The following is a 16,020-nucleotide window of genomic DNA, read 5'->3' as shown; positions in this document are numbered from 1 at the left end:
CAACCACCACCTCCTTTCCCTTCTCCACACACATAACAATAATAAAACATAAATATAGTAGTACATATAATAAAATTTTTACCCAGGAAAAATTGTACCCCCTCCATATATAATACCTTAATAAGGTACAAATAATAATATAATGTATGCATGCTGAATCTATAGGGAATTGGGGTTCCCTTCTTTCACATTTCATTATTCGTGCACATTTATTTATATTTTACTCTAATTTTTCACATAATAATGTGATGTATATAAATATAGTGCATTGTCATTTCTCAAAAATAGAAGAATGTATACTGAATGGAAAAGTAGAAATTTTGATATATATTCGTTAGTTGAAATCATCCTAAAAATTGGTGAAAATCCTAATATATGCACACATTTTTCATAAATGTAGAAAAGGAACAATTTCCATATATACTTATTACATAAAGAAAAATGCACACATAGAAATCATGACAGTGACGATGGCACCGCAGGTTGGTCACTCCTCATTCGGAGTAGATAAATATTATAAATATAACACTCTATGTGTAATGTAATAATAGAAATGTAAGGAATGTACACATGTATGGTAAGGACTTACTTATATATTCTACTATTTCATCCTGCTCTTACCAATTCTATATTTATAGGTGGAAGTTTCAAATATGTTGCCCTCGGACGAAATGTATGCCCCTTTTGAGGGGAAAAGTACATGCCTAGGAAGAAGCAATGGGCAGGATTGTAACGAAATATTAGCAGAAAATGTGAAAGCAGCACTGATACCACGCGGAATTAGTGATCAAAACTTCGCCGAAAAAATCGTACAGAACTGGTATTATGCATGTAAAAAGGGGAAGGATAGCGACCCAGCCGACAGTACACTTTGTTATTTTTTATATTTTTGGATAGGTAAAAAAATAAAAGAACAGAAGCCTGATTATGAAGATTTTAGGAATGCCATGAAGGCAGCTTACCACCATCTGAACAGTTCACAATGTGATAATAGGTGCACCAATATATACTCTGATATGAGTGAAGTCTTTTTCGACTGGGCTAAAGACCTATTCGACTATTATTATAACAGTAAAATACTAACGACACAATCAGCAAATTATACATATTCCGACAGAACGAAATGTGACGAATGTCAGAAGAAAGCTCAAACAGCATATGAGAAATTAGAAAGTATGTGTGATGATAATAGTACATACTGTAAAGAATTTAAAAGGAAAAAGCAGAGCAAAGAATATCCAGAACCGAAGAAATTAGATTGTCCTGGAGCACCTGAAACGGAGCCCGAAAACGAGGAAGACGAGGAAGAAGATGAGGATGTTTCATGCCCCCTAAAACTAACGGACGACTCCCACCACGACGCTATTCCGCCGGAAGGAGGAGTGTTAACGGTAAGTAAAAACAGGGCATAAACGGTTCCCAGCAAGAATTAATGTGCAAAATGAACATATGTAAATGTTGTGCATGCATGTATATTATTTTTCATATAATATGCTTTATACATAATATACAATAATGTAAGGAAATAAGGCACATATATATACACGTGCATATATAAATATATATATATATATATGCACATGTTCCACACTTTTCTTCCCTCCCCCTGCCTAATTGTTTTTATAGAACGATCATTTGGATAAACTGCCTTCAAAATTGTTATATCAGAAATTCGAAGACCGTGCTGGTAACAATGATTGTGATGACCAGAACATGAACAACGTGAAGACGCAGTTAGAAGGAGCACTGAAGAAGCACGATTTTAACGACATTGATGAGGAGCAGATTATATATGCCTGGTGTTATGTGACTAAGGCAATGAAGAGGTGTGATGCCCTCCATGAGGAACGTTTAAAATTTTTTTACCTATGGTTAGGACATACACTTTTCGAAAAGAAGGACCAAATTAATTTATTTTCTGACCTTATGGATGAAATTAAAGAAGAACTGGATAAAGTAGAGGGGGGGGGTGATAAGTGTGGATTGCTATGCAAAAATGTTAACGACAAAACCGCTTTCGACAGGAGGAAACTAGCATATGAATATTATACAAACTATAAACGTATGGAAGAACAGTTAGCCCAATATAGTAAGAAATGTGATAACAACTATCACACCTATCTCAATGATACTTATCAAGCTTGGGAGAAGGAACGTACAGAGTGTAGCGGGATTACTACGTCTGGTTCATATTGTGCCCAATTCAATACAGACTGTACAAAGCAGGAAGATAAGAACTTAACACAGTTGACTTGTATTCAGGAGCATAGAATAGGCGCTAGAGAAACGGAGGAACACGAGGAAGGTTCTTCTATGGGAGGAGGACCTGTAACCGTCACCCCAATCATATCTTCCGTGCTTGGAATAGGTGGAGGATTAGCTTCCATTGCTCTTCTTTTGTATAAGGTAAATAATTACAATTATCACCGAAACCACCACCATTCTACCACTATTACCACCACTAACACACTTAAAAATATATAAATAGGAGAATTTATTATGAATATTTCTTCCTATTTATTAGTTAGTATAAAAGTTGCTCCGTATTATGTATACATGTGGTACACATTTTCCACTGCTCGTTTTTTCCTTGCTTTTATTTTAGTATACACCACTATTCCATGGGATACGGGGAATCACCCCTAACAAAATAAAAAGAAAAAGGAGTACATCTGTCAGCAGAAATGAATTCGATCTGCGATCCATGGACGATGACAGTTCCACCCTATATTCCACAGAATCATCAACAGTAGGTTCTATGGAAGAAGACAATTCTACCATATATAATGTACCCTCAAATAAAGGAACAAATAGTAGTAACATGCAACAACAACATCAGCGACAAAGGAAGAATGTAGCTTATCAACGTATGTAGAACAACAACACAACATACACACATTGTGGCACATTGTGTATGTGGAATGTAACACAACATACACATTGATTGGAATGTAAAACGTCACATTGTGGAACACATACATTTGTGTGTGTAGAATGTGGAATGTAACACATTGGAAGGTATAATTTTTTCTTGCCCTCCTCTTCCGAGCGGTGGTTGTCAGTAACAACGCTCCTAGTTTATACAGTATGCAAACTATATGACCTTTCTTTTTTTATTCTTTCTTCTCTCCTGCATTCTTTTTTTGTAGAGTACATTTGTTCCTCTTTTTATTTTGAACTAAACTATATAAATATGCCAATTTAATATAATGAATAATGCATAATGTGCATTCTATAATAAATGTGCATTCTACAATAAATGTGTACCCTATAATAAATTGCACTGCTTTAAAAAGCAAAATAAATTTCTTTAAAAAAGAATACAATATAATGTGCATTCCATAATAAATTGCATTGCTGCTTTTAAAAAAAGAAAAATAATTGCTTTAAAAATGAATAATGCATAATGTGTATTCTATAATAATAATTGCATTGCTTTTTTAAAAAAGCAAAATAATTGCTTTAAGAAGGAATAATTTCTTTAAGCAGGAATCATTGCTTTAAATGAATGAATATATGATGAACACAATTTTTTAGCATAATTATATATATACTAATGTATAAAAAGGAAGAAGAATAGTACCATTAGAGGATAAAAAATGGCTCGAGACGTAAGTTTATAGAAAGATATAAATAAAAAGAACAAAAAAAAACACACAAACACAAAAAGGAGGAAGGGTGAAGGAAAAAAAAAAGAAATTATCATCCTTCCTTTCCCTTCTTTCTTCCTTCCATATCTGTGTTACCAATTCTATATATATATATTTTTTTTAGGGGGACGATGTACTTCCATTACCCTCAGAGGGAACGTACGGCATATTCGAAGATCCCGGTGGGTGCCACGGGAAAGTCAATAAGCCAGCATGTGACGCACAATTAATAAAAGATGTGGAGACTGCATTGGGAGCACACCAAATTAAGGATGACGAATTGCCCAGTCATATTGTACAAAACTGGCATTATGCATGTACAAGGAGCAGTGACGCGCAGCTTAACAGGGACCTCTGTTATTTTTTTTATTATTGGTTGGGTACTGAAATAATAGCGAAGAAGCCTGAGGCGGAAGATTTTGCGAATGCCATGAAGGCAGCTTACAAGAACCTGGACCAATCTAAGTGTAATAATAGTTGCACTAACATTTACCCAGATATTATTGACACCTATTTCGGATGGGCAAAAAATCTATTCGATTATGAATATAACATTAAAGCATTAAAGGACGCAGCTAATTGTAGGAATACTCTTGCTGGTGATAAGTATACCAAACTGAAGAACGATTCTGAAAAAGCATATAAGGAATTATGTGATAGATGTAATGAAAATGGTGATAAATATTGTAATAAATTCAAGAATGAACGTATGAGTAACGGAGTGTGTAAGAATCGGAACTTACCGGAACTAACATGTAATTCCGCAAACCAAGTGCAGATCCAAGCAGAGGCACAATCGGAAGACGAAGCAGGTGTCTCTTCAGAGGATGACGACGACACCGACGAAGATGACATCAACCTCCTCGACCTGGACAAACTGTCTGAGGAGGAAGAGGACGAAGACGGCTTGCCGGAAGGAACATTAAGGGTACGTCCATTTACTTGGAATAAATATGAAAATTATTTATATTATATGATGTGCATATATGTACAGCACCCCCCCTTTTGCTGTGCATAGCTGCATATTGTGCAATAAACTTAGGTGATGTAAACATAAGAATATATGTCTACATATTTTGCTATTTGAACTTATAGGTGAAAAAATTAAAAGAATTACCTTCAAATACAGAGTACTATGAAATGTTCAAGCAAGACTCAATCCATTGTACGGAACCTGACGGGTGGCCTAAACAAATGAAAGTTAAATTAAATGAAGATACGGAAACTGCAAATTTTGCCGAACAAATTGTAGGAGCACTATGTTACGTTGAAAGTAAGAAGAGAAATCCTGGGCCTAATAATGAATATTGCAATTTCTTCTATTTTTGGCTGGGAAAAGTGTTATCGACGAAATTTAAGAAAGGTTCAGAGTTCAATAAGATTATGAAAAAAATTAAAGATATAATGGCCGAGTGGGTGAGTGATCATGGTTGCACCTTTTCATGCACTAATAAAAAGCACCATAAGTTTTTCAAAGAAAGAAAATTGCTATTTGAATACCTCAAGGACAAGACAAAAATAAAGGAACAAATAAATAATGGTACGGTTAAATGTACTCAGAATTACTTCACTTACTTGCAGAAAATTTCTAATACTTACCTGACCATGAAAGCACAATATAACGGGAAGCAAGGGAATCAAATTTGCAAAGAATTTAGGGAAATTTTTGACCAAGAAGTGGGGGGGAAATTAAGTGAAGTGCTAAATTTGACATGTGCAGTAGTAACTACAACAAAGAATGCAGTATCAGCTGACTCCACATCCGGAGTAGGGGGTACCACCCCTGGGAACAACAAAATCACTCCAATCGTCTCTTCCATATTAGGAATAGCAGCATTACCAATAACCACCTTTTTTTTATATAAAGTAAGTAATAACTACAATTATATTTACCACTATGTATATATATATATATATACTTATATATATGTATATATGTACATATGTATACATGTTCACCCTTTTTATCTTTCCCTTCCTTTCGTAGTATGATCTTTTACCTTCTGCAATAAAGAACACCATCTTTGGAGGAGGAAGGAACAATAACAACAATAATAGAAGGAGAAGAAGAGAAAGATCTGTCAGCAGGAATGTATTCGATATATTAACAGAAGACGACACTTCCACACTATATTCAACAGAAACAGGTTCAACAGCGGAAAAAGCTTCCACAACAACAGATTCGACAGATGGTGCATCTACCATGTATAATGGTAGGTCACCACCATCACGCAGAAATGGAAGAACGCGAACAGGAAGAAATACTGCACCAAGTCATCACCGGAAGAATGTAGCTTATCATCAAATGTGAAACACACATCTGTGTGTGTGGAATGTAACATACATTGCGGAATGTAACACACACATTGTATGTGGAATATGTAAACAACGCAACACATTGCTGAATGGAATAAAACACACACATTGTGTGTATGGAATGTAACACAACACATACACATTGTGGAATGTGGAATGTGGAATGTGGAATGTGGAATGTGTAAACAACACAACACACATTGATTGGAATGTGTAATGTAACACACATTGATTGTAATTTGTAAACAACACAACACATCACATTGCTGTGTGTGTCGAATGTGGAACACACATTATATAATTATTTTTATAATTATTTTTTATATAAAATGAAAAAATGAAGAAGGAAAAAGGAAAGAAAGAAAAGGAAGGAGGAAGGGAATAAAAAATTATTATTATTCTGGAGCAAATTATGAATTAGGAGGAGGAAGGGTGGCACAGGAGTATATTATTATAAAAGGGGGGGGAATTGCGTGCGCACATACACTTCCTTTTCTTTCTTTCTCTATCTTCTTCATATATCGATATATATATAAGTATATATATACATATATATGTATATATATATCTTGTTCCTCCTTCCATGCTATATGTACATATATATATATATATAAACCATATGTATATGAATAGGGGAGAAGTTGGGGGGGGGGAGGAAGAATGTGTGTATGTATAATGTGATATTCTAAGTAATCATCTGCAGTTCAAAATAATATAATAAATGAAAGGAAGTGCATGAATATAGCTTAATTTTTTATTCCTTTATTTTGTTATTCCAGCGAAATTCTTATTCCACTACAGCACATTTCCTTCCTAGATTTTTGCTCCTATTATAAGAACGACGATTTTGATGCACACATATACGCATTATCAGAGCTTAAAGAATTAAAGAGTGTAAACTATTAGAAGAAAGTAAAAAGTTTTTAACACATATGTACCTATTCACAATCATTCTGAAGGAAATATAATTACCACTTTTCTAATTTCAATATTTGGGAACTTATAAATATGTATAGGGGGAAGCACCATGTGCAGGAATAAATATATTATATACACAGAAGGATATACACATATAAACAATGACACCACCAAAACCAGCAAAACAAACGACGACAGAAACACTAACGGTAAACTACCCCATATAACATACATATATACATATATATATATATGTATATATTGTTATATGTATATATGTATGTATATGTGTACATATATGTGTATATATGTATATTTCCTTCGTTCATTAATTATCTTTATAGAATGAGAACTTGGAAGGTTTGCCCTCAAAAATATTATATGGGTATTTCGACCAAAAATGGGGGGCACAGTATTGTACTGATACTACCGTAGTCAGCGTAAAGAGTCAGGTGGGACAGAAACTCAAAGACAAAGGGTTTCAAGAAGGTGATGCGGAAAAAATTGTCCCCGCTTGGTGTTATGTGACTAAGGGGATGGATACGGATACATTGTATACAGATCGTTTCAATTTTTTCTATTTTTGGCTGCGACATCTGTTGATTGCGGAGGAAGAAGGCATTAGATCATTTCCTGAACTCATGGAAGAAGTTCACAATGTACTGAAGAAAATGTTTAGTGGTGACAGTTGTAAACTTATGTGCACGAATAATGGCAAAATACCCTTCGGCAAAGGAAAAATAGTATATGAATACTTTGGAGATTACCCAACCTTACAATCACAGTTAGGGAATGGTGAGGCAAAGACTTGTGATACAACATATCACCAACACATACAGAAAATTGAAGAAGCATGTGCTCGTGTAATTCGAGATTGTAGAGATAATGATGATGATCCATTTTGTATGTGGTTTAATGAGGAAAATAAAAAGGATAAGGAATACTGTGGTCAACAGAAATTGAATGAACTGAAATGTAATAAAGTGGAGGACGAGCTCGGTGAATCTGGAATATTAGGGGTACGTCCACCCCTAACACAACCTTACTTCCATTCCGTCCACTTCCATCCCATTCATTCCTTCCTACATGTCTATGTTTTTCTTTTTTTAATTCCTTTTATTCCTTTAAATTTCTTCTTAAAATTAAAAAAAAAAAAGAAAATATATATATGCAACTCCCTCTCTCTATGTATATATATATATATATATATATATATATATATGTGTTTGAATATTTTTCTCATTAATCTTATAGAGTAATCATTTGAACCAAGTGAAATCAACATTACCGTATTATAAAGAATTAGATGGAGGCTCAAAGGGTTGTGATAAGGATAGTAATATCGTCCAGAATGTGAAGGATGTATTAAGGAGAAACATTGCCGTTGATAATAATGCAGAGAGAATTGTAGATGCTTGGTGTTATACGTACGGAATAATGAACGGTAATAGCTCCAATAATGAATATTGTGATGCTTTGTATTATTGGATAGGGCATACAGTGTCGAATGGTTCTTGGGACGTTCGTGATTTAAGGGAACTTATTAAAGACCTTTACCAAGAATTTAAGGGGTGGAAGCCAATAGCAGGATGTAATAGTTGGGACACTAATATTAGCGATGACCTCTTCAATGAACGAAAACAAGTATTTGATTATTTGCAACAATGTAACATTATAAAGGCACAATTACAACAAAGCAAAGAGGCTTTATCTTCTAATAAGGCAAAGTGCGAACAGAGTTATTACAACCACTTAGAGGAAGTGATCAAAAAACTTACAGCTGAGGAAACTAAATGTAAACAGGAACAGGGTGGTAGTGTTACTGATCCATATTGTAAGAGCTTCTTAGCAATGTGTCAACAATGTGCCCCTCAAGAATTGTCCAAATTGAAATGTGAAGTACCCAAAACTGAGGAAACTGAACACCAAACCCAAACTCAACCTCAAACTGAAGACATTACAGCATTAGCTGGTTCTACATCTAGCACAGCAGATCCGACAATTCCTGCTGCTGTGTCTGGTGGACTTGCAACAATTGGAATACCTGCCATCGCTTTTTTTTTATATAAGGTAATTCATGCTTTACACACTCCAAAATATTAATAGGTGCATTTTACTAATATTCTATTTCCCCCCTTTGAAATGCAAAATATACATAAATAAGAGTACACTACATATGCTCCCCTTCTTCCTTCTCTCTCCCCATTTCAGTATACCTCTGTATTTGATTCGGTAAGAGACTTATTCATTGGGGGCAGCAGTGGTAGCAGCAGAAGTAGTGGAAACAGAACAAAAAGATCTATTGAACATCATTTTGATACCCTAACGGAAGATTCTTCCACAACATTATATACAACAACCGATAATTCTACAATAGATGACGATTCCATGACAGAATATTGTGCTCCACAGTCTGAAAGAAGAAGGAGTAATAATAGGCAACAAGAAAGGCAAAGGAATAAGCACAATAGAAATAATATACGTTACCAAGCAATATAACATTTCCTCCCTACACACGGAAGGAAGGAACAATAAATAACACCACACGAATTTTATACAGTATGTAATAAGCAAAGTGACATTTTTTCTTGTGTTTTTTTCATTTTCCCTTTTCATTTGTGTATGTTTTTCAATAACTCTCTGCTTAAAGGAACAGTATTCGCAGGAAGGTACAGAAAAGGAAAAAGAGAAAAAGAGAACGAAAAAAAGAAAAAAATCCTAACCTCTTTTGAAAAAGGGTGTTTTAACACTTAAAAAAAAAAAAAAGGAAAAAGGAAAAAAGTAGGAACATTATTACTAAGGTACTATAAACGGGGAAAGGAAGGAATAAAGTGCATACATTATGAGAAGAGTGTGCGTCCTTATAAAAAAAAATAAGTAGATTGCTTATCTGTTTTTCTGCTCTTTTTTCTTTTTTCTCCATTCTTTGTTTTTTCTTGTAATACGATGAACACACAATTCCTTCTTATTCCTTCATTATATAAATTCATGCTCCTCAGGGAGGAAATGAATAAGTACAGGCGCATGTGTATAGAAGGGAAGAAAAAAATATATTTCCCATATGTATAGAGGTTCAACAATATGTACGTTAAGGAAAAAATTCTTCTTCATAATCCATTTAATAATAGCAGTAGAGTGTAAATTAATAGAACACGATGAAATTGCATGTTAGGGAAAGAAATTCCACTCCTTTGTACATATGTAATAATAAGAGCGCGCATGAGGTATAAATAATAATAATATGATAATCGAATATTATGAATAACCTTTATACACAATATTATAATATCATAGGGGTACATGAATAAAGGACTGTATATAAAGGACTATGCTCTCTGTATATTTTTTTTTTTTTTTTTTATTCTCACCCTAATTATTTCTACTTTTTTCTTTACATATATGTGTATACTGATTCTGATACATATGTATTGTATCTAGTGAAAAATTAAACAATATGTATCATTAATGGAGGGGAATAAAAATTTCATAACAATTCAAAATGAAGGAACAGGCAAAATTATCGTACACACATATTTGTTCTGCATAAATATATAAATAAAACACATTTTAATATAACTTCCATTATATGCGCACAGAAAAAAGCATGCACATACATTAACAATGACAAAAGAAGTAAGAGAAAAGAAGGAACACCACTGTCCACTTCCCGGGCTTATATTTTTTCTGCATTAGAATGTATATGTTAATATTGTGCACTTATAACATTCTCTATGTGCATAACGGAATGCACAATGTAATAAATTTTAAAAAAATGTAAGAATACATACACACATTCTGCGAACAATTCCACCTAACAATGCCAATTCCACATTTGTAGCAGGACCAGAATCACTGTAATGTGAATGAGTTACCTTCACAAAAAATATATCACCATTTCAAGAATAATGGCAAAAATCAGTATGGGTGTGACAGTTCTTGGTCAGACGAAATAGGAAAAATACTGGTAAATAAATTAAAGGAAACTGGGGATCCTAGTACATATGGCAAGGAAATTGCGCAAGCTTATTGTATCGTATCCAAAGTTAGAACAGGGAAGGAACAAGCCTGTTCGACAATATGTAATTTCTTTTATTATTGGTTAGGGGATAAATTACATAACAATTTGCTAACACCTGGTTCCTTTAAGGATATTATGGAACAAATCTGTGATAAATTAAAAAGCTTTGGCGGCGATCATTGCACCTGTAGAACTATGCACACTACTTTTAGCAAGGACATCTTCCCTCAAAGAAAAACCGTATTCGACTACTACTACGATTATAGAACGGTATGGAGAAAATTGAAGAACTCCCAAGCAGGGAGCTCTTCTCCCTGCAGAAATGCATATGACACATACATAAATGGAGCTACTACAGCATATGGACCAGTAAGTGCAAATTGTCCCGTTAATGGGGGTGATGAATACTGTACTGAAATTGTAAGGAAAATCAAGGATGGGAAAAATATTCCAAGACCATCAGAACTGAAAGAAAAGGCACTGTCTGTAGAAGGAGGGGAGGACCTTCCACCAGAAACAAAGGATGAGACAAATCTCAATTCCTGTTTAGAACAGCTGTCTTCAGCAACTACTTCATTATCGGTGCAACAGATTCTAAGTGATCATTCATCATCACCACAGGAGGGTAATGATAGTGGTAGTGATATCGTAACTGGTGTGGTCACTTCTGCAGTAGGCACACTAGTAGGCCTCCCAGTGGTCAGTGCTCTTTTATATAAAGTAATAATTATCATTACCACCAAAACCACTATGTACTTGAAATATGTATATATACTTATATACATAGGCCATATATATATATATATATAACGTACATATGTATATGTGTAATATATAATACACATTCTCCCATTTCTTTTTTTTGCAGTACAATCTCCTACCTTCTTGGTTCCATAACCAATTTGGAGGAAGGAAAAAAAGAAGAACAACAATTGAAAGCGATTTTGATACTCTAACAGACGATGGAACAGACAGTTCCACACTATATTCAACGGAAGAATCTACCACCTATAATGAACGACCACCACCTCAAAGAAGAGAAAGAACAAATAATGGTAGAAGACCAGGAAACAGGGGCAGGAATATTAGTTATCAACGTATGTAATGAACACAACGCACAACATACATCACATTGATTGGAATGTAAGACATTGTGGAATGTAAGACATTGTGGAATGTAAGACATTGTGGAATGTAAGACATTGTGGAATGTAAAACACACACATTACATACACATCACACATTGTGTGTGTGGAATGTAGCGTACACATTGATTGGAATGTGTAACAACAGCACAACAGACCTAGTGTGTGGAATGTAACACATTGATTGGAATGTAACACATGGTATGTAGAACGTCACATAAATGATCACATGTGAACATCACATGGAACATTAAAAGAATGAATGTCCTTCCCGAAGGAAGGCATAAATAAGCGGGAACAGTGAATATAGTACAGAAGGAGAATGACCTTTCCTTTCTTCTTTTTTTTACCTACATTTCTATGTATGAATGACTAAATAAGAAAAGATGCTCTACGAACGAAGGGGCGCGGAAAAGAAAAAAAGAATAAAGAAAAAAAGGAAAATAGGAAAAAGGAAGGATAAATTAATGTGCACAAAGAATATAATCTACACTTAGAAGGTAAAAGAAAAGAAAAGAAGGAATGCCTATATATATTTTGAACACACAATAAAAGAAAGGAGTACATATATATGAGTAATAAAAGAAAAAAAGAAAGAGTGCCTATATATATTTGTGAACACACAAAAAAAAAGAAACTACCTATATGCTCCATAGAAAAAAAAGAGAGTGCCTATATATATATTTGAACACACAATAAAGAAAAAAAAAGAAGGAAGGAAGTATACACTAACATATAAAATATAATATCAAACATGAATAGAAAGGGAAAACTTAGGTTACATATAATATATATATAATCTTTATATGAGTAAGTAATTTACAATACACCCATCATAAGGAAGAAAAAAGAAAGGGAATAAACAAAAATTATTATTATTTTTGAGCAAATTATGAATTAGGAGGAGGAAGGGTGGCACAGGAGTATATTATTATAAAAAAAAAAGGGAAGAAAAAGAAAATTTTTCATATACTGAGCGACTATAAATAAAGAGGAGAAAAGTGATTTATGATAAAGGGAATGACTACTATTATAGTGCTGCATGCGCACATACAGTACACTTTTCATTTCTTTCTTTCTCTATCTTCTTCATATATATGTATAATTAATATATATACATATATATGTATACATATATACCTATATGAGTACACATATACCGATATATATAGATATATATATATACAATAACCGAAGCGAACACATGTAAATAATAATAATAATTGTAATAATTGTAATAGTAATAACAATACTTCCTGGGAAGGATTGTGCATAATCCAACAATAATGGAATGAATAAATGAAGGAAAGAACTGTATATTAAGAACATTCGTTCTTCCCCTCGTCATTCTATTATTACAGCACATTCTTCCACATGTTCATCTTTAATTATATTTGCACTTATGTAATGACTTTGATACATATACCTATAATGTGTTATCTCAGTTAGAAAAAAATTGAAGGGAATGCACAATATGAAATGGAAGGAAATGCACATTATGCAAAAAAGGATGACGGGAAGGAAGAAGAAAGTAAAAGCTTAATATGTGCTTGTTTTTTTTATAATCATTATAAGGAACAAGAATGAAAAATGTTCCAACATATGTGCACTTCCTATAAATGAAGGAACACATTTTATAACACATATATTCAAATTACATATACAACAAAAGCAATGTACATATACATAAACAACTACTCGAACCATGACAAAAGTAATAACCCCCATAAATTTCCTTCTTTAAAGCGAATACATTAGCGCATATATATAATATTGCTCTATGTGCACAATGTAATGAAAGAAGTAGGAATAAATGAAAATATATATATTCCACCCAACAATGCCAATTCCACATTCATAGGGTGAGTGCAATGTGAATCAATTACCTTCCAAACAAATATATAAAAAGTTCCAGGATGGCAAACATCAATGTACGAATAGCAAATCTTGGGAAGAGAGCATAGTGCAAATTGTGGGAGGCAAATTAAAAAACGCTGCAATGGGCGCAGTTAACGATGAAGAAATTGCCAATGCATGGTGCATTTTATCTAAATTGAATATAAAGGGAACGCAATGTGAAAAGCTGTGTGATTTCTTTTACTTCTGGTTAGGAGATATGTTATGTGACAAATTCGTGCGGAATATTCAGTTTCAGGATATTATGCAGCAAATATACACCGCATTGAACGGTTCCTCAGACAACTGTAAATACCAACCTATGCATTCTACTGTTTCTTGTAGTGATTTTAAGAAGGGAAAAGTAGTATTTGATTACTACCATGACTATAGAACAATAATAAGGGAACTGAAAGCTTCTGAAGGGTCTTGCGCGACTCATTGTACTACCAAATATAAGAACTACCTAGACGGAGCTGATAATAAGTACAAAATGGTGAAAGCAGGTAGTTCAGTTAACAGTCATGATTACTATGATCAAATTGTAAAGGAAATCAAGGATAATGGTGGTAGTATCCCACCACCATCACAACTAACATGTCGCACTGTGTCCACAGAGATGCTTGTATCGGACGAAGGGGACAACGAGGACGGAACAGATCTGGTTAGTTGCTTAACACAGTTGTCTTCCGCAGAACGTGCTGCATCATCGAAGGAGACATCATCACATCATTCACCATCATCGCAGCTGGAGAATGGTGGTGGTGGTACTGCTGGGAGCACCGCCACCCCAGCCATTATTTCATCTGTGGCAGCCACCATAGGATTACCAACAATGACATTCCTTCTTTACAAGGTGAGCAATAATTCTAATAGACATATATATATATGTACATACATATATATATGCATATGTATGTGTAATATATATTTTTACACTTTCGTCCTTCTTTTTTTTTTTTTTTCTTTTCTTAGTACACTTCTGTATTTTCCTTCATAAATAACTTCTTTGGAAACGATAACAGTAACATCAGCAGCAGAAGCAGTAACAACATTAAAAGCAGAAGAAAAAGAACAACCATTCATCACGATTTGAATTCACCATTGTCGGACGACGACGACAATTCTAGCACATTATATACAACAACCGATGACTCTACCACAATAGGTGACGACTCGACAGATGAATCATCCTTATTTGGTGGTAGGCTACCAACATCCAGAGGAAGAAGTAATAATAGGAGTGGCAAGAATATTAGTTATCAACGTATTTAATGTAACACATATTGTGTGGAATGTAATGTTGCTGCTTCCCTTCAAATTATGAACTATAATAATGTGTGCAATATTTTACATATAAAAAAGAAAAAATGTTGTTGCCACCACACATATATATATATATAGTAGTAATGGCTACATCTTCCAATATTCGGAAAAAAATAAAAAATAAGAGAGGAAAAAGTAAAAAAAAAAAAAAAAAATCGCTTTTTTCTCCCTTCCATTCCCTTCCTTCTTCCATGTTTCATGTGTCATGTGCATGGTTACTTTAGCTCCAATCAATTTGAGGTATTTCAATAAATATGAATAATGAATGTACGCACATTCAACGGAAGAGGAGGGGTAGAAATGTGTTCTCTCTGCACATATATAAATTGTACAATATACGTGCGTTAATAGTTTTTAATAACAACCATCCTCCCTTTTAAATAATAACATCAATTTGAGCATGCAAAACAAATGAGAAAAAACAAAAAAAGTGCACAACATTCGATGAAAAAATTTTTCTCCCACTCAAAAAATTTCCTTCCTCCTGCTCAAAAGAAGTAGGAAAAAGAGTAAAGAGAAAAGTATTTCTACGAATTCATCATAAACAGAAAAGAGTATTCTATACAAAATATAATATTGTGGGGGGGTGTAAAAAAAAAAGTTCCATTACATTCCTTTTTATACTGAATGTGCAAATGCATGTAAATCTTCAACCTACACTTCTTTTCATTTCATTCCATGGGATCTATGTTTTCCCCATAGAATATTGATAAATGTGTACATACAAAAGTGGAAGAGAGTGCTTTGCATC

The 16,020-nt window shown here is 33.8% G+C and overlaps 5 protein-coding genes across 5 annotated transcripts; all 5 read left to right on the top strand.

Annotated features, from left to right (window-relative positions):
- Positions 1-653: 653 nt before the first annotated feature.
- On the top strand, positions 654-2,484 carry PCOAH_00047710 (KIR protein; the record flags this gene model as incomplete). Its single annotated transcript, XM_020061554.1, has 2 exons — positions 654-1,391; positions 1,627-2,484. 2 exons carry the CDS (start codon positions 654-656, stop codon positions 2,482-2,484), a joined length of 1,596 nt encoding a protein of 531 aa, XP_019917358.1.
- A 1,115-nt stretch (positions 2,485-3,599) lies between these two features.
- Positions 3,600-5,944, top strand: PCOAH_00047700 (KIR protein; the record flags this gene model as incomplete). The annotated part of the gene is made up of 5 exons (XM_020061553.1): positions 3,600-3,611; positions 3,775-4,578; positions 4,746-5,516; positions 5,638-5,863; positions 5,886-5,944. 5 exons carry the CDS (start codon positions 3,600-3,602, stop codon positions 5,942-5,944), a joined length of 1,872 nt encoding a protein of 623 aa, XP_019917251.1.
- A 1,581-nt stretch (positions 5,945-7,525) lies between these two features.
- PCOAH_00047690 (KIR protein) lies at positions 7,526-9,383 on the top strand (the record flags this gene model as incomplete). Its single annotated transcript, XM_020061552.1, has 3 exons — positions 7,526-7,903; positions 8,139-8,954; positions 9,096-9,383. The coding sequence occupies 3 exons, from the start codon at positions 7,526-7,528 to the stop codon at positions 9,381-9,383; spliced, it is 1,482 nt and encodes a 493-aa protein (XP_019917112.1).
- Positions 9,384-10,505: 1,122 nt separating this feature from the next.
- PCOAH_00047680 (KIR protein) lies at positions 10,506-11,858 on the top strand (the record flags this gene model as incomplete). Its single annotated transcript, XM_020061551.1, has 3 exons — positions 10,506-10,517; positions 10,726-11,654; positions 11,771-11,858. The coding sequence occupies 3 exons, from the start codon at positions 10,506-10,508 to the stop codon at positions 11,856-11,858; spliced, it is 1,029 nt and encodes a 342-aa protein (XP_019917217.1).
- Positions 11,859-14,046: 2,188 nt separating this feature from the next.
- PCOAH_00047670 (KIR protein) lies at positions 14,047-15,218 on the top strand (the record flags this gene model as incomplete). Its single annotated transcript, XM_020061550.1, has 3 exons — positions 14,047-14,607; positions 14,692-14,799; positions 14,919-15,218. 3 exons carry the CDS (start codon positions 14,047-14,049, stop codon positions 15,216-15,218), a joined length of 969 nt encoding a protein of 322 aa, XP_019917273.1.
- Between the last annotated feature and the right edge of the window lie 802 nt (positions 15,219-16,020).

This window comes from Plasmodium coatneyi, chromosome 13 (assembly GCF_001680005.1).
Source record: "Plasmodium coatneyi strain Hackeri chromosome 13, complete sequence".
Lineage (NCBI taxonomy): Eukaryota > Apicomplexa > Aconoidasida > Haemosporida > Plasmodiidae > Plasmodium > Plasmodium coatneyi.
The sequence above is the reverse complement of the archived record's forward strand: the minus strand, read 5'-3'. Positions and strand labels throughout refer to the sequence as shown.